The sequence below is a fragment of the Rhinoraja longicauda genome, chromosome 5, assembly GCF_053455715.1.
Source record: "Rhinoraja longicauda isolate Sanriku21f chromosome 5, sRhiLon1.1, whole genome shotgun sequence".
Lineage (NCBI taxonomy): Eukaryota > Metazoa > Chordata > Chondrichthyes > Rajiformes > Arhynchobatidae > Rhinoraja > Rhinoraja longicauda.
This window is the reverse complement of record NC_135957.1, coordinates 5,090,040-5,111,376: the sequence shown is the minus strand read 5'-3', so window position 1 is coordinate 5,111,376 and position 21,337 is coordinate 5,090,040. Positions and strand designations below refer to the sequence as shown.

General features: G+C 43.2%; 1 protein-coding gene across 1 annotated transcript in view; it reads right to left on the bottom strand.

Annotated features, from left to right (window-relative positions):
• Positions 1-21,337, bottom strand: part of LOC144593828 (dynein axonemal heavy chain 8-like) — a 460,724-nt gene that overhangs the window by 258,668 nt on the left and 180,719 nt on the right. Inside the window, 6 exon segments of the mRNA XM_078399946.1 lie at positions 1,946-2,048; positions 5,770-5,933; positions 11,618-11,771; positions 11,924-12,123; positions 17,394-17,634; positions 19,779-19,916. Coding sequence (XP_078256072.1) covers positions 1,946-2,048; positions 5,770-5,933; positions 11,618-11,771; positions 11,924-12,123; positions 17,394-17,634; positions 19,779-19,916 — 1,000 coding nt within the window.

The window sequence follows — 21,337 nt, the reverse complement described above, 5'->3', positions numbered from 1 at the left end:
CTCAGCTCCGCTCTTGCTCCCCCTCCCCCCATTCGTAACAAGGACAGAATCCCCCTCGTTCTCACCTTCCACCCCACCAGCCAGCGGATCCAACAAACCATCCTCCAACATTTCCGTCACCTCCAATGGGACCCCACCACTGGCCACATCTTCCCATCTCCTCCCCTTTCTGTGTTCCGCAGAGACTGTTCCCTCCTTAACTCCCTGGTCCACTCGTCCCTTCCTACCCAAACCACCCCCTCCCCGGGCACTTTCCCCTGCAGAAGATGCAGCACCTGTCCCTTTACCTCCCCCCTCGACTCCATCCAAGGACCTAAACAGTCTTTCCAGGTGAGACAGAGGTTCACCTGCACCTCCTCCAACCTCATCTATTGTATTCGCTGCTCTAGATGTCAACTTCTCTACATCGGCGAGACCAAACACAGGCTCAGCGATCGTTTTGCTCAACACCTTCGCTCAGTCCGCCTTAACCAACCTGATCTCCCGGTGGCTCAGCACTTCAACTCCCCCTCCCACTCCCAGTCTGACCTTTCTGTCATGGGCCTCCTCCAGTGCCATAGTGAGGCCCACTGGAAATTGGAGGAACAGCATCTCATATTTCGCTTGGGCAGCTTACAGCCCAGTGGTATGAACATTGACTTTTCCAACTTTAGATAGTTCCTCTGTATCTCTCTTTTTCCCCCCTCCCCCCTTCCCAGTTCTCCCACTGTCTTCCTGTCTCCACCTATATCCTTTCTTTGTCCCGCCTCCCTGACATCAGCCCGAAACGTCACCCATTCCCTCTCTCCTAGATGCTGCCTGACCTGCTGAGTTACTCCAGCATTTTGTGATACCTTCGATTTGTACCAGCATCTGCAGCCATTTTCCTACACTATCTCTCCCTCCTAACCCCTTTCTCCTGCCTTCTCCCCATAACATCTGACATCCTTACTAATCAAGAATCTATCTATCTCTGCTTAAATATATCCACTGACTGCCTCCATGGGTTTCTGTGGCAAAGAATTCCGCAGATTCACCACCCTGTGACTTAAGAAATTCCACCTCATCTCCTTCCTAAAAGACCGTCTTTTAATTCTGAAGCTGTGTCCTCTAGTTCTAGACTCTCCCACTAGTGGAAACATCCTCTCCACATCCACTCCATCCAAGCCTTTCACTATTCTTTACGTTTCAATGAGGTCCCTCCCTCATTCTTCACAAGGCCCAGTGCCATCAAATGCTCATCATATGTTAACCTACTCATTCCGGAGATCATTCTTGTAAACCTCCTCTGGATCCTCTCCAGAGCCAGCAAATCCTTCCTCAGATATGGGGCCCAAAATTGCTCACATTATTCCGAATGCGGCCTTACCAGCGCCTCAGCATTACATCCCTGTTTTTATAAACAAGCCCTCTTGAAATGAATGCTAGCATTGAGTTTGCTTTTTTCACTATCGATTCAACTTGCAGATGAACTTTTTGGGAATTCTGCACCAGCACCCCAAAGTCCCTTTGCACCTCCGATTTCTGGATTCTCTCCCCTTTTATAAAATAATCTATGCCTTTATTCCTACTACCAAAATGCACGACTCCACACTTTGCTACACTATATCCCATCTGCCACTTCTCTGCCCACTCTCCCAACCTGTCCAAGTCCTTCTGCAGAGTCCCTGCTTTTTCTACGCTACCTGCCCCTCCACCTATTTTCATATAACCTGCAAACTTGGCCACAAAGCGTTCAATCCCCTCGTCCAAATTATTAATATACAACGTGAAGAGCAGCGGCCCCAGCACCGAGCCCTGCGGAACTCCGTTAGTCACTGGCAGACAACCAGAAAAAGCCCCTTTATTGCTGCTGTATGCCTTCTGCTATCCACAGAAAGAGCTTATTTCTGTGCTGGATAACTCTATTACATTCCCACAATCATTTCCCACACTTTTTTCAGACAAAGGAAATCTATCGGCAAACCTGGATGGTGTGTGAATCACTGGCTTGTCCGAGGATTTCCAGTAACGCTGGATCTGAGACGAAAAAGAATCTAGGAAATAGCAACCTCTTCTTTTCTAAATATCTGCCAAAATATTAATGATGAAATTTGAAAGAAGACTTCGGAGAGCATCTTTTAACATGTTTACTCATTTTTTTACTTTAATAATCAACAAATTCTAAGTATTTCAACAGGCAAATGAAAAACAAGCAAGAATTATAGATGGGGCCATTGGCAATTGCTGAGGCCAATTAGACACAAAAATGGCCATTTTTGCAGAGGGGGCTGTGGGTGACAAAAGTTTATAAATGAGCCGTCCTCATCAAGAAAGAAGAAATATCAAAGTCACCAGGAAAGTGATGAGATTCTGGAAAGGCTAAAAAAGTTTAAAACGATATAGTGGGAAGGGTGGGTGCTATTTCTCTAATCTAAGCCACCTGTCTAAATGGAATATATAACTTATTTTGCTGAGAGAAAAGAGAGTGACAATGTGAATATCTCGCTCCATCTCCCAATCTATTTATTTACTCATTCACTGTTGAAGATTTAGGTGCACTGGCAAGACAGGCTTTACATAGAAACATAGAAACATAGAAAATAGATGCAGGAGTAGGCCATTCGGCCCTTTGAGCCTGCACCACCATTCAATATGATCATGGCTGATCATCCAACTCGGTATCCCGTACCTGCCTTCTCTCCATACCCCCTGATCCCTTTAGCCACAAGGGCCACATCTAACTCCCACTTAAATATAGCCAATGAACTGGCCTCAACTACCTTCTGTGGCAGAGAATTCCACAGATTGAAAAAAAACTTTCTCATCTCGGTCCTAAATGACTTCCCCCTTATCCTTAAACTGTGACCCCTTGTTCTGGACTTCCCCAACATCGGGAACAATCTTCCTGCATCTAGCCTGTCCAACCCCTTAAGAATTTTGTAAGTTTCTATAAGATCCCCCCTCAATCTTCTAAATTTCAGCGAGTACAAGCCGAGTCTATCCAGTCTTTCTTCATATGAAAGTCCTGCCATCCCAGGAATCAATCTGGTGAATCTTCTCTGTACTCCCTCTATGGCAAGAATGTCTTTCCTCAGATTAGGAGACCAAAACTGTACGCAATACTCCAGGTGTGGTCTCACCAATGCCCTGTACAACTGCAGCAGAACCTCCCTGCTCCTATATTCAAATCCCCTCGCTGTGAATGCCAACATACCATTCGCTTTCTTCACTGCCTGCTGCACCTGCATGCCTACTTTCAATGACTGGTGTACCACGACACCCAGGTCTCGTTGCATCTCCCCCTTTCCCAATCGGCCACCATTCAGATAATAGTCTGCTTTCCTGTTCTTGCCACCAAAGTGGATAACCTCACATTTATCCACATTATACTGCATCTGCCATGCATTTGCCCACTCACCTAACCTATCCAAGTCACGTTGCAGCCTCCTAGCATCCTCCTCACAGCTAACACTGCCCCCCAGCTTCGTGTCATCCGCAAACTTGGAGATGTTGCATTCAATTCCTTCGTACAAATCATTAATATATATTGTAAATAGCTGGGGTCCCAGCACTGAGCCTTGCGGTACCCCACTAGTCACTGCCTGCCATTCTGAAAAGGACCCGTTTATTCCTACTCTTTGCTTCCTGTCTGCCAGCCAGTTCTCTATCCACATCAATACTGAACCCACAATACTGTGTGCTTTAAGCTCTTATGTGGGACCTTGTCGAAAGCCTTCTGGAAGACCAGATATAACACATCCACTGGTTCTCCCTTATCCACTCTACTAGTTACATCCTCGAAAAATTCTATAAGATTCGTCAGACATGATTTGCCTTTCATAATTCCATGCTGACTTTGTCCAATGATTTCACCACTTTCCAAATGTGCTGCTATCCCATCTTTAATAACTGACTAGCATTTTCCCCACTACCGATGTTAGACTACCTGGTCTGTAACTGGTCTTTAGTTTAGAGATACAATTTAGTTTCGAGATACAGCGTGGAAACAGGCCCTTTCGGCCCACCGGGTCCGTGCCGACCAGCGATCCCCACACATTAACACTATCCTACACCCACTAGGGACAATGTTTACAGTTATACCAAACCAATTTACCTACAAACCTGTACGTCTTTGGAGTGTGGGAGGAAACCGAAGATCTCGGCGAAAACCCACGCAGATCACGGGGAGAACGTACAAACTCCGTACAGACAGCACCCGTAGTCGGGATGGAACCCGGGTCTCCAGCACTGCAAGTGCTGTAAGGTAGCAACTCTACTGCTGCCCCACCATACTTTGATTGTACATCCCTCAGTGCACAAGCTAAATGACTTTAGGCCATTTAACAAGGATGTTAAGAGCAACCATATTGGTGGCCAATACTGAAGTGCTGCTCAAAGGCCCATCAGATCTATGTTAATCCTCAAGGACCCAGCTTGAAGATGGCGCCCAATCCAGGCAACTATTTGTGTGCTGGCCACAGAAGCAGATCTACAAACACATATTACAGTCGCTCTACCCTCTTAAACATATATTCCTACAGCAACATTTCTTACTTTAACTATGATCTTCTTAAACTCCTCTTAGATCATTGATCGGACTTTGCTGGTTTTACCTTGCCCTAAACGTTGTTCCCATATCATGTTTCTATACACTGTAAATAGCTCGATTGTAATCATGTATTGTCTTTCTGCTGACTGGTTAGCACGCAACCAAAGCTTTTCACTGTACCTCAGTACACGTGACGATAAACTAAACTATAACTGAACTCAAAAGTATTTATCCGTACCAATCCCTTCAGTTGAATTCTATGCTATGGCGATTGAAGTGGTCGTCTAAATATTTCCTAAATGTTGTGCCCTACCTCCACCATCCCCCACAGGCATTCCAGATTCTAACCATTCCCTGGGTGAAAAAGATCTTCTCAACTATGCTCCTCTAAACCTCTTGTCCCTTACCCTAACCTAATGCCTCCTAGTTTAACACCTATGTTGAGGAAAAGGTTTTCCTACCATCTATTCTATCTGCACCCTACATAGTTTTGCATACCTCTATCCGATCCCCTCAGCGACTTCCACTATAAGGAAAGCATGCTGCATAGGCTTGTGTCATGGATAGTCATAGAGTGATACAGTGTGGAAACAGGCCCTTCATAGTCATAGAGTGATACAGTGTGGAAACAGGCCCTTCATAGTCATAGAGTGCAGGCCCTTCATAGAGTCATAGAGTGATACAGTATGGAAACAGGGCCTTCATAGTCATAGAGTGCAGGCCCTTCATAGAATCATAGAGTGATACAGTGTGGAAACAGGCTCTTAATAGAGTCATAGAGTGATACAGGGTGGAAACAGGCCCTTCATAGAGTCATAAAGTGATACAGTGCGGAACAAGCCCTTCAGCCCAATGTGCCCACAACAATGTCCCAGCTACACTAGTCCCACTTGCCTGCGCTTGGTCCATAACCCTCCAAACCTGTCCTATCCATGTACCCATGCAACTGTTTCTTAAACCTTGCGACAGTCCCAGCCTCAACTACCTCCTCTGGCAGCTTGTTCCATACACCCACCACCCTTTGTGTGAAAAAGTTACCCCTCGGATTCCTACTAAATCTTTTCCCCTTCACCTTGAACCTATGTCCTCTGGTCCTCGATTCCCCTACTCTGGGCAAGAGACTCTGTGCATCTACCCGATCTATTCCTCTCATGATTTTATACACCTCTATAAGATCTCCCCTCATCATGGAATAGAGAGCCAGCCTACTCAAGCTCTCCCTGTGATTCTATGAGTAAGTAATAAAGAGAATGTTTTACCCTGTTAATGATTTCTGACACACCTCCAGCTGCTCTTGCAAGTGAGGCAGGAGCTGTCCCATGATGTCATCTCCGACACAGCAATGGACCGCAGCTGGAATTTCATGGGCTCGCTGCATAATTTTTATCCAAGATTTATCAACGTTTTGAAAACGTTTTGCTTCCTTGAAAGACAAAAGTACTCGCGTCATCAAAAGCAAGATTTTAAAATTGAAGAATTAAATTCTCATTGTCAAATTGTTATATGCACTGGGAATAGATTTTTGATTAGTGCGGGTGTCAGCGGTTATGGGGAGAAGGCAGGAGAATGGGGTTAGGAGGGTAAGATAGATCAGCCATGATTGAATGGTGGAGTGGACTTGATGGGCCAAATGGCCTAAATCTACTCCTATCACTTAGGACCTGACGACCTAATGGAACAATGAAATTGTTACCACAGCTTTACGATCACATTAACGTAACAGCACACCAAATAAATAAGCAATAATACAATAAATTATCAGTTATACCAGATAACAAGACCATAATAGTACATTATGCAATCAGCTCCTTGGTCGCTAATATCGAGGGCAAGATTGTTGTTCTGGCATCATTCAATCGATCATCATTACATGCTATTTGTCTAACAGCAGTGGTACAATTGGCAAATTAAAAAATGACGCAGTGGCTGTATCTGGCTACACAAAGCATGGGTAGAGAGAAGGTCGAGCGGCAGATTGAGGACAGCTTCAAGTATCTCTGTGCGGAGAGTTAGCGAGGTGGAAGGTGCTATTCCCTGAACAATAGGTTCAGAGGGAATGATGGTGTTGACCACCGAGCTGTGTTCTTTGCACTACAGCATGATGTTATGTGTTTCTTTTGTCCAAGTAGCTCAGTGCAGTGTGCAGAGCAGCAAAATAGTTTCACTGTTGATATATTTTGGCAGCAGGCAAATTGTAGTGTGTCCAAGTTCTATGATGCTTATTGATATACATCATAAGCAGCCTTTGAAACCACATCATCACAATGAATATGGTGGTCATTGAGGCATGTCACCTTGCTCCTCTTCGGCACCGGTATTCTGAATGTCCTTTTAGAGCAGGTGGGAACCTCCGTCGGTAGTAGTGAGAAGTTGAAGATGTCCGGGAAAACTCCAGCCAGTTGGTCCGCATAGGTTTTAACAATTCAGCCAGATACACCAGCAGACTGGATATTTTCCTGGGGATCACCCGTGTGAATGATCTTCTGATATCGGCCGCAGAGACCAAGATCCAGTATTGTCAAGGGCACATTATTGTTCTATCATTACATCAAAACATTTCTCTTAAAATATCAGATCAATGACTTTTTAAAACACATTATGACAACCATCATTCCTCTCGACCATTCATGAATATTCTAATATAATACTTTTATAAGTGAATCTTAGCACCATGTAAGTACAGCCATTGCTTTACAACTCGACTAATCATAACTGGTTTTGCAACACAGAGCAAATTGAGAGCAGTCCAATCTAACACCAAACTTTTCATGGGTAGCTGAATCTCTACCACTATTTTTGTATGAGACGTAAGAGTGATGGTCTGGCATATCCAGTTGTTGAAGTTACATTGACATTTAACTGACTCTGGATATGTAACCCCAATGATCTGCAGCAGATGTGTAAGAAGGAACTGGAGATACCGGTTTAAACCGAAGATAGACACAAAAAGCTGGAGTAACTCAGTGGGCCAGGCAGTATCTCTGGAGAGAAGGAATGGGTGAAGGAATGGGAGACCCTTAAGAGTCTTGAACCGAAACGTCACCCATTCCTTATCTCCAGAGATGCTGCCTGTCCCGCTGAATTATTCCAGCTTTTTGTGCCAATTTGTAGCAGATGGCTGGTCCAATGTAAACTATTAGATTTTTCTAATCCTGAGAGACAGGAGCATTTATTGGGGCCACCAAGGTCCAGAAATTGTTAAGCTGTTCAATATAATTCATTAAAGGAAGTCAAACTAACTGAATCACAAGATCACATCCCAATAACTGAAGTTCCCAAAATATAAGCCAAAGAAAAATACTTATGAAGAATCAAAGAAATCTTAAGAAATCAATATCAATCATAGTGCATTGATACATTCTGTTCAGAGTAAATGAATTACATTCATATAATAAGCACATTCACACCCACAAGATATTGACAGATAACCAGTAGAATGAGCCGGCTTTGTTACTTAAGTTTAGGTTTATTATTGTCACATGTCCCGAGGTACAGTAAAGAGCTTTGTTTTGCATGCTGTCCAAACAGATCAGATACACCATAAATATAATGGTAATGAAACAATCAGCACAAACCCAAGTACAATAGATAGAGCAAAGGGGGAAAATACAGAGTGCAGAATATAGTTCTCAGTATTATAGCGTATTGCAGCACACCAGTTCCTTAGACAAAGTCCAATGCCCTCAGTGGGGTAGGGATGAAACGAGCAGTGCCCTATCTTATGGAAGAACCATTCAGAAGCCTGATAATGAGGGGAAGGAGCTGTTTCTGAGTCTGGTGGTGTGTGCTTTCAAGCTTTTGTACCTTCTGCCACATGGGAATAGGGAGAAGAAGTAATGACTGGGGTAGGACAAGATTTGGATTATGTTACATAGAAACATAGAAAATAGGTGCAGGAGTAGGCCATTCGGCCCTTCGAGCCTGCACCGCCATTCAATATGACCATGGCTGATCATCCAGCTCAGTAACCTGTACCTGCCTTCTCTCCATACCCCCTGATCCCTTTAGCCACAAGGGCCACATCTAACTCCCTCTTAAATATAGCCAATGAACTGGTCTCAACTACCTTCTGTGGCAGAGAATTCCACAGATTCACCACTCATGTTGGCTGCTTTTCCAAGGCAGCATCAAGCATAGATGGAGTCAATGATGGGAACCTGGTCTCTGTGATGGACTCGGCTACATCTGCAATACCCTGCAATTTCTTCAGGTCTTGAGCAGAGCTATTCCCAAACCAAGCTCTGATGTAACCCAACAGTATGTTTTCCACAGTGCATTTTTAGAAGTTTGTTAGAATCACAGGAGACATGACAAATTACATCTGAAGAAGGGTCTCGACCCAAAACGGCATCCATTCCTTTTCTCCAGAGGTGCTGTCTGACCCGCTGAGTTACTTCAATTTTTTGTGTCTATCGTCAGTTTTAACCAGCATCTGCAGTTCCTTGTGGACAAATTTCCTCAGTCTGCTCAGGATGTAAAGGCATTGGTATGCATTCTAGGTGGCATCATTGTGGTTGGTCCATGATAAATCAATGGTAATATTAACGTCAGTGAACATGAAGCTCTCAACCATTTGTCCATGCTCACCTTTGATGCTGACAAGGCCATGTACTCCACCGTGCTTCCTGAATCAATAGCTAGCTCCTTCATCTTGCTGACATTGGGCTTGAGGATAATGTCCTGACACCATGTCACAAAGTTCTCTGTAGCTTCCCTGTACTCCATCTCATCACTATTTATGATTTGGCCCACCAGAGTGGTGTCGTTTGCAAAATGGTAGATGGAATTAGAGCCACATCTGGCCATGCAGTTGAGTGTAAAGGGAGTATAATAGGGACTGAGAACATAACTTGTTCTTCGTCCTCTCTCATACAGGTTCTAAACTCAATGACAATACAGTCACAGCTCACACATGTTTACTCACTCAAATGCACTACATTTGCCGATGTCGTGTCCCATCAGATATAGCTCAGTAAGTGAAGAAAACCTCCTGAGTCATGACTCGTAATAAAGCTCGGATAGGAGACAGCCTCTTCAGTCCAAATACGCAAATGGCAACTTGCACAATGTCCACTGCTCCCTTCCTCCTAATGATCCAAATGCCTCTTGTCTTGCTGGCTACTCTCTCTTACTCAACATTTCAAAAGAGATCTCAACTGAGCACTGTTGACTTCACCAAAAGCATTACAAAGCTCATTCAACAAGTACATCAAAGGGCGGCCACGGTGGCGCAGCCTTACAGCACTTGCAGCACCGGAGACCCCGGGTTCAATCCTGACTACGGGTGCTGTCTGTACAGAGTTTGTACGTTCTCCCCGTGACCTGCGTGGGTTTTCTCCGAGATCTTCGGTTTCCTCCCACACTCCAAAGACATATAGGTTTGTAGGTTAATTGGCTTGGTGTTTGTGTAAATTGTCCCTAGTGTGTTGTCCTAGTGTGTGTAGGATAGTGTTAGTGTGCGGGGATCGCTGGTCGGTGAGGACTCGGTGGCCGAAGGGCCTGTTGCCGCGCTGTACCTCTGAACTAAACTAAAACTAAACAGCACGTTCAAAAAAGTGCAACACCAAGAAAACTTGTTTTGCACGCTACCCAAACAAATGAGATGGGAGGGTGAGGTGACTGGGGGTATTAAAGAAGAAGCAGATCATTATTTGAAAGACCACCGAGTTAAGAACTGTAGGAAATGTGCACACAAGAGGGGTTAGGGTTACAGTGAGGGGACCCATGATGACATTGAACGGTGGTGTAGGTTTAATGAACTGAACAGCCTCCTCCTATTTACTATCTTACTATCTTACTATCACCTCCAATTTCCATCCTGCCCTTAAATATACCTGGACTATCTTTGACATCTCCCTCCCGTTTCTGGACCTCACCTTCTCCATCACAGGAGACAGACTAGTGACGGACATTTACTACAAGCCCACCGACTCGCACAGCTATCTGGACTACACTTCTTCCCACCCAGTCCCCTGCAAAAAGTCTATCCCCTACTCCCAATTCCTCCGTCTACGCCGCATCTGCGCCCAGGATGAGGTGTTTCAGACTAGGGCTTCCGAGATGTCCTCGTTCTTCAGAAAACGGGGCTTCCCCTCCTCCATTATTGATGAGGCTCTCACTAGGGTCTCTTCTACATCCCGCAGCTCCGCTCTTGCTCCCCCTCCCCCCACTCGCAACAAGGACAGGATCCCCCTCGTTCTCACCTTCCACCCCACCAGCCAGCGGATCCAACATATCATCCACCAACATCTCCGTCACCTACAACGGGACCCCACCACTGGCCATATCTTCCCATCCCCTCCCCTCTCTGCGTTCCGCAGAGACCGTTCCCTCCGTAACTCCCTGGTCCACTCGTCCCTTCCTACCCAAACCACCCCAACCCCGGGCACTTTCCCTTGCAACCGCACGAGATGCAACACCTGTCCCTTTACCTCCCCCCTCAACTCCATCAAAGGACCCAAACAGTCTTTCCAGGTGAGACAGAGGTTCACCTGCACCTCCTCCAACCTCATCTATTGCATCCGCTGCTCTAGATGTCAACTTATTTATATCGGCGAAACCAAGCGCAGGCTCGGCGATCGCTTCGCTGAACACCTGCGCTCGGTCCGCATTAATGCAACTGATCTCCCGGTGGCCCAGCACTTTAACTCCCCCTCCCATTCCCAGTCTGACCTCTCTGTCATGGGCCTCCTCCAGTGCCATAGTGAGGCCCGCCGGAAATTGGAGGAGCAGCACCTCATATTTCGCCTGGGCAGTTTGCAGCCCGGTGGTATGAACGTCGACTTCTCCAACTTCAGATAACTCCTCTGTCCCTCCCTTCCCCTCCTCCTTCCCAGATCTCCCTCTATCTTCCTGTCTCCACCTATATCCTTCCTTTGTCCCACCCCCGACATCAGTCTGAAGAAGGGTTTCGACCCGAAACGTCACCCATTCCTTCTCTCCCGAGATGCTGCCTGACCTGCTGAGTTACTCCAGCATTTTGTGAATGAATACTATCTTATTTTGTTCCTTTCAAATTGATTTGTGCTACAATTAGAAAACTGTTCAGTAAATATCAAACTTGGCAACAATAAAATTAAAAACATTTGGGTTAATAATGCAAATTACCTGTGGCAGTTGTTTGGCAATATCTCCCCCAACAAAGACAGCCTCCAAATAAACCCACAAATTTTGAACCAAAAGCCACTGTTCTATTATAGTTGTGCATGCCGTCAGATTGTGCACCCATGTCTGAATATCTTTCTTATAGTACATATTATACCTGTAGGAGAAAATAATAATATTTAAACACAGGTTTATGAAAGGGCTCATTTTCAATGAATAGGTGCAGGCAAATCTTGTCCGATTAATACATTTAACACATCGGATGCTATTTAAAAGTAAATTATTGATATTATAATTTGTTGCTTGTACCTATTGCTGAGTAAAGAGTTCAAGATCATCAAACTGTCCTCCATCATGGTTATAATTTCTGCTGTTTCGATTCCTTTGAGCAGAAGTTCCCCACGAGATTTAAATGGAGCAAAGCTCAGGACCTGACTGGTCCAGATCTGCATCACCTGAGTCAACTTGGCCTCAATATCTTTCTCTTTCACAGAGGATATGCAAATATCCTGAAAGACATTACAAAATAGAAGTTGTGTCAGCCACTATTACTTTCAGTATTTGGACTTACTAAATAGAAAATCAAGTCATAAAATGAATTTCTTGGTCAGCTGAGGAATCAAGAGTCAAGAGTGTTTTATTGTTTAGGTTATTTAGGTTACAATTTCAGAGTAAGTTTTTTTTTCTGTTGATCTTTGGAACTCTCTTCTGCAAAGGGCAGCAGAAGCAGAATTAATATTTTTAAAGCGGAGGTGAACAGGTACTAGAAAGGTTATAATAGATTAATGGGCATGTGGGGTTGTAGTTAGATTCAGATCAGCCCTGAACTTATTAAATGACAAAGCAAGCTTGAGCAGCCGTGGTCTTCTTCTGCTCCTCAATCCTTTAACTAGGCACCGTATGGTAAGCTTGTCTGAAATATTAGATCACGTGGAGACAGAGGGTGATGGTGGAGAGTTGTTTTACAGGTGAGATCTCTAATGACAGATGTGCCACAGGGATGTGCCATATTGGGTTCATTGTTGTTCATTTGTACATAACGATTTGGATATGAATGTAGGGTGGCATGGTTAGGAAATGTGTGAATGACATTAAAATTGTTGGTAGAGTAGACAGTGAAGAAGGTTATTGAAAATAACATAGGGATCTTGATGACAATGGGGTGAGGAATGGCAGATGGAGTATAATTCAACTAAATACGAGGTGTTGCATTTTGGTAAGACAAACCAGGGCGGGATTTACACAGTAAATGGTAGGGTTCTTGAGAACAGAGAACAGAGGGTGCAGATACATAGTTCAAAGTGGTGACACAGATAGACAGGGTAATGAGGAAGATATTACGCACATCAGTTAGGGTACTAAGCATAAGAATAAAGACGTCATGTTAAAGCTGTAAAAGATGTTGGTAAGACCACATATAGAATACTAGTTCTGGTCCCCCTGCTATAGGAAGGATGTCATTAAACTGGAAACGATGCTAGGAAGATTTGCTGGGTCTGGAAGGATTGTGTTCTAAAAAGAGATGATAGGTTAGATCTCTTTTCCTTAGCGCATATGAGACCATATAGAAGTTTTCTAAAATCGTGAAGCACATGAATGAGGTGAAGAGCCTCAGCATTTTTCCCGATGTACTTTGACAACCTTCCTCACAACTCCACCCATTTTGGTATGCTCTGCAAATTTACTTCCCAGCCTATCCACTATATATCCACTGAAACAGCTATCACCTAACCAGCCATGTTTCCCAGTTCTGCCTCACCTCTCCTTCCCCACCTTCTCTCCTTCCCCACCTTCTCTCTCTCTCCCCTATTTTTTTCTCTCTCTTTCTTTTATTTCCCCTTCTCTTTTGGAACAATTGAAGAGGATGATCGGGGCAATCCTAGATCTACTGTAGTGTAGCTGGTAGACTTGCTGCTTAACAGGGTTGGAATCTAATCCCGGGTGCTGTTTGTGTGGAGTTTGCATGTTATCCCTGTGCGGGTTTACTGCGGGTGTTCCAGTTTCCTCCCACATTCCAAAGATGAGAGGATTTGTAGGTTAATTTGGCCCAATAAATTGCCCACAGGGAGTGGATGACAAAGAACTAATGTGATTGAGAGTCAGTGTGGATTCAGTGGGCCAAAGGGCTTATTACCATGATGTGCCTCTAAACTGAACTACTTTGAGGTTTATCAGTCCTGCTGGAGGAGGCAGGAGTAAGAGACAATAGCAGCAAGACTTTCTTTGTACTTGTACTCTATGTACTTGTTATAAAGTTGTAGTGTTAGATATATCAATAGACATAGCTAATGTGTAAGAAGGAACTGCAGATGCTGGTTTAAACCAAAATGCTGGAACACAAAATGCTGGAGTAACTCAGCGGCACAAGCAGCATTTCTGAAGAGTAGTTATGGGTAACGTTTTGGGTCGAGACCCTTCTTCAGACCAGTCAGGGGAAAGGGAAATGAGAGATAGAAACAATGACTTAGAGAGATACAGAATAAATGAATGAAAGATATGCAAAAATGTACCGATGATAAAGGAAACAGGCCATTGTTAGCAGTTAACTAGGTGGTTCTATGAAGATTTCAGTTATGACTGGACGTAGTCATGTAATTTTGCTTTCATATTTTTTGTCATGCCTTGTTATACTTCAACATTTTCTTTTGGAAAGCAAATTTTGGTCAGGAAATTTGGGAAGAAGCTTTGACTTAATAGTCAGAGCTCAAGGTGGGTACGGAGGGCGTGCAGCGTAGGTTCACTAGGTTAATTCCCGGAATGGCGGGACTGTCGTATGTTGAAAGGCTGGAGTGATTGGGCTTGTATACACTGGAATTTAGAAGGATGAGGGGGGATCTTATTGAAACATATAAGATAATTAGGGGATTGGACACATTAGAGGCAGGAAACATGTTCCCAATGTTGGGGGAGTCCAGAACAAGGGGCCACAGTTTAAGAATAAGGGGTAGGCCATTTAGAACGGAGATGAGGAAGAACTTTTTCAGTCAGAGAGTGGTGAAGGTGTGGAATTCTCTGCCTCAGAAGGCAGTGGAGGCCAGTTCGTTGGATGCTTTCAAGAGAGAGCTGGATAGAGCTCTTAAGGATAGCGGAGTCAGGGGGTATGGGGAGAAGGCAGGAACGGGGTACTGATTGAGAGTGATCAGCCATGATCGCATTGAATGGCGGTGCTGGCTCGAAGGGCTGAATGGCCTCCTCCTGCACCTATTGTCTATTGTCTATTGTCTATTGGTACCATTTGGCAAACATATGAAAGCTTTTCCCACATCTACAGATAATTTGCCACAAAGTATGTGCAAATGAGTGACACAGGGGAGTAGAGAATCCAAAGGTCAAAAAAGTATCAGAAGTCATTGGAAGCAGATGAAGAAGTGGATTTAAAAAATAGCAAAGAAAATTTCCATATACTCCCCAATGGTTTATTGATATGAGGAAAAGGAAGGAAATTGGTTTCACTGGAAGCAATTGAACTTAAACTTAGCTGACCAAATACTGGAATATCAATAAACAGGAGAACAAAGTCAGTATCATAGAAATCTGACCTTATATTCATTGAAGAACCAATTATTTTGACCTTGTTTGCTTTATATGTGGCAATTAAGGGGGCGTGGCTGTGTTCTGCAGCTGCGGCTCACCGGCAGTCTCTCTGTTTTTTTTTGTTTTTTTGTCATTGTCGTTGTTAAATGTACGTTTTGTTTTATTTTTAATTCTGTGTATGTAGGGGGGTGGTGGGGGGGTTGGGGGAAACCTTTTTTCAAATCTCCTCCTCAACGGAGATGCGATCTTTGCCGTGTCGTATCTCCGTTCGCGCTACGGCCTAACATCGTGGAGTCGGTGGCCTCCAGCTGGGATCGACCTTGAAGACTCCAGTCGCAGGGCCTGGACTTACCATCTCGGAGGCTTCGGCCGTGGGCCCTGCAGACCGCAACATCGGGAGTTCGCAGGTCCCTGGCTGGCGACCGGCTTTTGGGAGCTCCAGCCGTAGCAGCTTCGACCGCCCCGAAGCGCGAGGTACGATCAACCCGCCCGCAGGCCCTTCATCACCCTGCGTGGCTCGGCCGCAGCACTTTCCATCGCCCGGTGGGGGCTCAGGACTTTCATCGGCCTGCTCGGCTCGGCCCTGGGACTTTCCATCGCCCGGTGGGGGCTCAGGACCTTCATCGGCCTGCTCGGCTCGGCCCTGGGACTTTCCATCGCCCGGTGGGGGCTTCAAAAAGTTGGGAGCCTCGATCACCTCGTGGCGCCACGGGAGAAGAATGAGGAGGAGATAAGACTTTGCCTTCCATCACAGTGAGGGTATGCCTAGAGCAATCACTGTGATGGCTGTTTTATGTAAAAAATTATATCTGTGTGTCTTGTGCTTTTTAATATCTACTGCCGGACCCTGACGTGAGAGGACGCTGGCGTTGTGTATTCGCCGCTTTTCCGTCAGGATAGTTTGTCTGTTTGTTTCTATGTTCATTGTTTTTGTAAAGCGCTTTGAGCATGTGATAAGGCGCTATATAAAATAAATGGATTATTATTATTATTATTAATTAACTACATCAAAGTAACTGACACCTTTGTGGTCAAGTGAATCATTTGTTTTTCCAATGGACCTAGAGATAATCACTGAATTACAAACATTCCAGAAGCGCTCACATTAGAACAACAAATTTAAAATAGGACATGAATGTAAGAGCAGCAGTAGCTGTGAGGTGCTTTTGAATCGGGCTGCGCAGATGCTAAATTTTGCAAAGAATACAAAAGAACAGATGTATAGGAAGGAACTGCAGATACTGGTTTAAACCGAAGATAGACCCAAAATGCTGGAGTAACTCAGCGGGACAGGCAGCGTCTCTGGAGAGAATAGGTGACGTTTAGGGCCGAGACCCTTCTTCAGACTGATGTCAGGGGAGAAGGAGATACATAGATGAGGAAGTGTAAGGTGTGAAAACATGAAAAAGGGAATAGCGATCAAGGAAAATGTAGAATAGATCATTGTTAGCTGGGAGAAGGTAACAACAAAGCAAATAGAGATAAAATGTAGTCGGCGACAAACAGACTGGTCGGAGAACTGGTAAGAGGGAGGGGATGGAGAGAGAGGGAAAGCAAGGGTTACTTGATGTTAGAGAAGTCAATGTTCATACTGCTGGGGTGTAACGTAATGTAATGTAAAGAATGTGGACATCCTGGTATTGAACACCTCATCTTGGGCACAAATGGTAGACGGATGAATTGGGAGTAGGGGATAGAGGACAGAGGAATTGGGAGTTGGGGTAGAGATTAATATTTCCAAATGATATGTTAAAAAGGAACGAATAAGGATAACGCATCCATGGATGAAAATTATGTCAGGCAGACTTAAATAGACAACCAAAATGAGCAGGATTCAAAACCAGCTCCCAATCACAACTGTTCAAAACTATTGTGCAGGAAGGAACTGTGGATCCTGGTTTAAACTGAAGATAAACATAAAATGCTGGAGTAACTCAGCGAGACAGGCAGCATCTCTGGAGAAAGGCAATAGGTGACGCTTTGGGTCGAGACCCTTCTAAAGAAGTCTGAAGAAGGGTCTCGACCCGAAACGTCACCCATTCCCTCTCTCCTAGATGCTGTCTGACCTGCTGAGTTACTCCAGCATTTTGTGATACCTTCGATTTGTACCAGCATCTGCAGTTATTTTCCTACATTTCTAAAGAATGAGAGTCAGGAGAAAGGGAAACGAGAGATATAATTATTCAAAACTGTTCAAAACTATTTCTCCATAAGTCGGCTAATACTGACAAATAGCTCAATATACCTCAATATCATCTTTAAACTGAAGCAGGGGGGCATCCATGACATTTTTCAGGGTAAATGATTCTGACGTCACATCAAATTTATGTCGTGTTACTGCAGATATCCGTTCCCAGTGTCTAAGTTGTATTGATTTGCTGGACATCATTTCCAGGAGAGGACAAGATTCACTGAAATCATCTATTTTCTTCTTCAGATCCAGAAACGCCTGCCATTCCTTCAAGCCTTTGGGCAGCCGACGGCACCTAGAAATAAAGGAATGATTCAGGGAACTGCAATAAATCCATATCAGTAAACTAACACGGCCACAACACCAATATAGACTGAAAATGCTGAAAACACTGAGCGTTTTGGAAAGCATTGCCCAACCATTTTCAGTGATTTTGTCCAGCACTACAACTCTATTTGCACTACTCTTATTTCATAGCCATAGAAAGATACTGTTGCCAGACTATCAACCACCCATTTGCACTAATGGAACATAAAATATAGAACAGTACGACACAGAAACAAGCTCCAAACATGATGCCAAATGTAACCAACCCCTGATGACTTTACATGATTCATTCCCTGCATGTTCATTTGCCCAACAAAATGCTTCCCAATCATCACTGCTTGCAACATCACTCCTGACAGTATGTTCCAGGCACCGACCACTTTCTGTGCGTAAACCTTGACTCGCAAATTCCCTCTAAACTATATCCTCTACATTATCCCCTCTCACCCTAAACCTATGGCCTCTAGTGTAGACATTTCCACCCTGGGACAAAGAGCTTCCACCGCTCCAGAGAACACAATCCTAGTTTGTCCAAACTCTTGTTCTAGCTAATAATCTTTAATCCAGGCAACGTCCTTGTGAACCTGTAGGAAGGGACTGCAGATGCTGTATCACACTGTGATAAAATAAAGGAATGGTTTACGGTTATGAACAGTCATAAACATAATGGATGGTCATTATGGTTATCAATGTAAACAGGCATAAATGGAAATGTTTATATTCATGTATAGGAACAGATAAGTAATAGTATAGTACTTATATTGTAGGCCCCCCTTGGTCACGGCTGACCATGGGTGATGCATCCCAGTTGTTGGCTGCTATATATATATATACAATAAATAACACATAATGTATACATATTATAATAATCATATAATTGTTATGATTATGATGTAGTCATATAATCATGATTGTAGTCATGATAATCATGATTGATAGATAAATCTATCTATAGACAATTAACATATAATAATCAAAAGTACAACAGCTTTTGTATATGTGATAACAAATATCAGTTGTTTTCTGATAATATATAACAATCAAAATTGTTATATCATTATCAGTTCTTTAATTAATCAAGAGTTTTCATTATATATGAATTTCTGTAACATGGAAATATCTTTAAATAATATTGAAACCAAAAAAACAATTATATCACTTTAAATTGTTAAATACTAGTAAAGATTAAAAACTAAAATTATTAAAACACTTAATAAAGTAAAACTTCAATAATATACTATTCCACTGTTTGGAAACCACAATGGCTCAGCATCGGGCTCTCTGGGTACTGCTACCCGCCTTCTTTGAAGCTTACTGGACTCCATATCCAATTCACCAGCTTCTGATTCCCCACATTCCCTTTAAACAAGAATAGTCATTATGTTTATGAATGTAAACATTCAAAAACGTAAATGTTTATGTTCATGCTTAGGAACAGATAACAAATAATATCATCGTATTAATATATACAATACATAACGCATATACAATCTGTCTGAAGAAGGGTCTCGACCCGAAACGTCACCCATTCCTTCTCTCCTAGATGCTGCCTGACCTGCTGAGTTACTCCAGCATTTTGTGATACCTTCGATTTGTATCATATGTATTATATGATTATGATAGTTATAATCAAGATTGTAGTCATGACAATCATGACTGATAGATACCTTTATAGATACTGATAGCATACCTTTTTTCCAGCAAACCCTGATTATTTTGATTATTATATATCGATAGGACTATCTACAGACTTATAGATATATAATAATCAAAATAATCAGGGTTCGCTGGAAAAAAAGGTATTCTACCACTGTGTGACAACTAAACAAAAGTGAGTTAAAGCGTGTCGGAGTATTAATTAGATTAATAGTCAATGGTTTGGAAAATTTGAAAGTTCAGCACCTTCAATATCCTGAGCATGCCAGATCAAAATGTACTTACCTTTCTCAGTCTTAAGAAGGGACTCGACCCGAAACGTCACCCATTTCTTCTCTCCAGAAATGCTGCCTGTCCCGCTGAGCTACTCCAGCATTTTGTGTCTATCTTGTACTTACCTTTTGTTAGTCTTTCAGAATGATGTTGGTGTTCTATAAGAGAGTTCAGATCAGTTACCTGTTCTGAAACTCCAAGAGCTCTGCATTAATCTTCTCAATGTCCAGCTCACTCCAGAGAATGTCATAGTATCCATTAATTTTATTCATCACTGTATCGTAGAGACTGTATAATTTCTGCAGAAGGCTCAGCTCCTTCCTGAAAAATTATAAAACAAGGTCAGAGAGCAAGGGATTAACTTTTCACCCTTTCTTCGGATACTCACATCTATCAACAATTAGTGTCTGTAATTCAATACCAACTTAAAATGACTTTATTTCTTGAAGTGATTTCTTAATTTTTCAGAATCACATCATTTCCTCATGATTTTCCTTCACGAAAATTGCTCCAATTTGTTGATTTATCAAATGGACTGCCAACTACTCTTAAATTGAAACACCAAGAAAATGGATGTTGATAATAGATTAGCAGAAACTGGAAACATCGTTGAAAGAATTAGCACTCCAGACTCTCCTACACAGTAATCCCTTACTGAGATGACAATAAGTAGCTCTATTTTTTTGCCAGCATGGGGATGAAAGATTGAATGATTTCCTTTTTATAGAGAACATTTCAATATTTCCTTGATTTTCCAGGTCAGGGGATAAACTTTCCACTTTCTACAATGACAATCCATAACAGGACCATCTGGATCTTGAATTAAGACACAAAGTGCTGGAGTGACTCAGCAGAACAGGCAGCATCTCTGGAGCAAAGGAATGAGTGATGTCCCGGGTCAAGACCCTTCTTCAGACTGGATTAAACAGATTGAAAATCACCAGCACCATATCGACACAACAGCAACTGCCTGTTGTCAGGTAAACAATTGTGAGGGCCAATAATTAGTATATAGAGATGTGGACACAAAATACTGGAGTAACTCAACGGGTCAGGCAGCATCTCTGGAGAGAAGGAATGGGTGTCGACCCGAAACGAGATATTGCCTGACCCCAGTAACTCAGTAGTTACTCCAGCATTTTGTGTCTACCTTTGATTTAAACCAGCATCTGCAGTTCTTTCCTACACATATATAGAGAGGTGTGGATTGTACTAATGTGGTGACAGGAAACCACAGACAAAGCCTAATATGCCACTGCAACAAAAATTTGGATCTACTGTTAACAGTAGATTCAACTCTACTTGGATCTACTTCAAGTTGAGACTTGTGGACAAACACCTCATTCTGTTTGTGATCTAACTAAGTCTTTCTGAGTTCCATTCTGTAATTAAGACCTTGTGTTTTATTGTTAATTAAGTCTCTGTGCAAAACCTTGTTACTGTTAATCAAGTTTCTGAGTAACCTCGTCATCTGAGAATATAAAAAATGTACCAAAGTCACACTTGACTGGTCAGCCTCCTTGTGCACCAGTTTAATAAATCACCCGTTACTTCAAACACCAACTCCACGTGGCCTGTCCATTTTGCTCCTACACCGCCTATACAAGTTCTGTCAGATGAAGTACTAGAACTAACAACATTGGACTTTCTAGTGCAAAAGTAGGTTAGAACAAACGAGAGAAAATGCTGGAAACACTCAGCAGGTCACGCAGCATCTGCAAAAAGAGAAAAGGGGCTAAGAG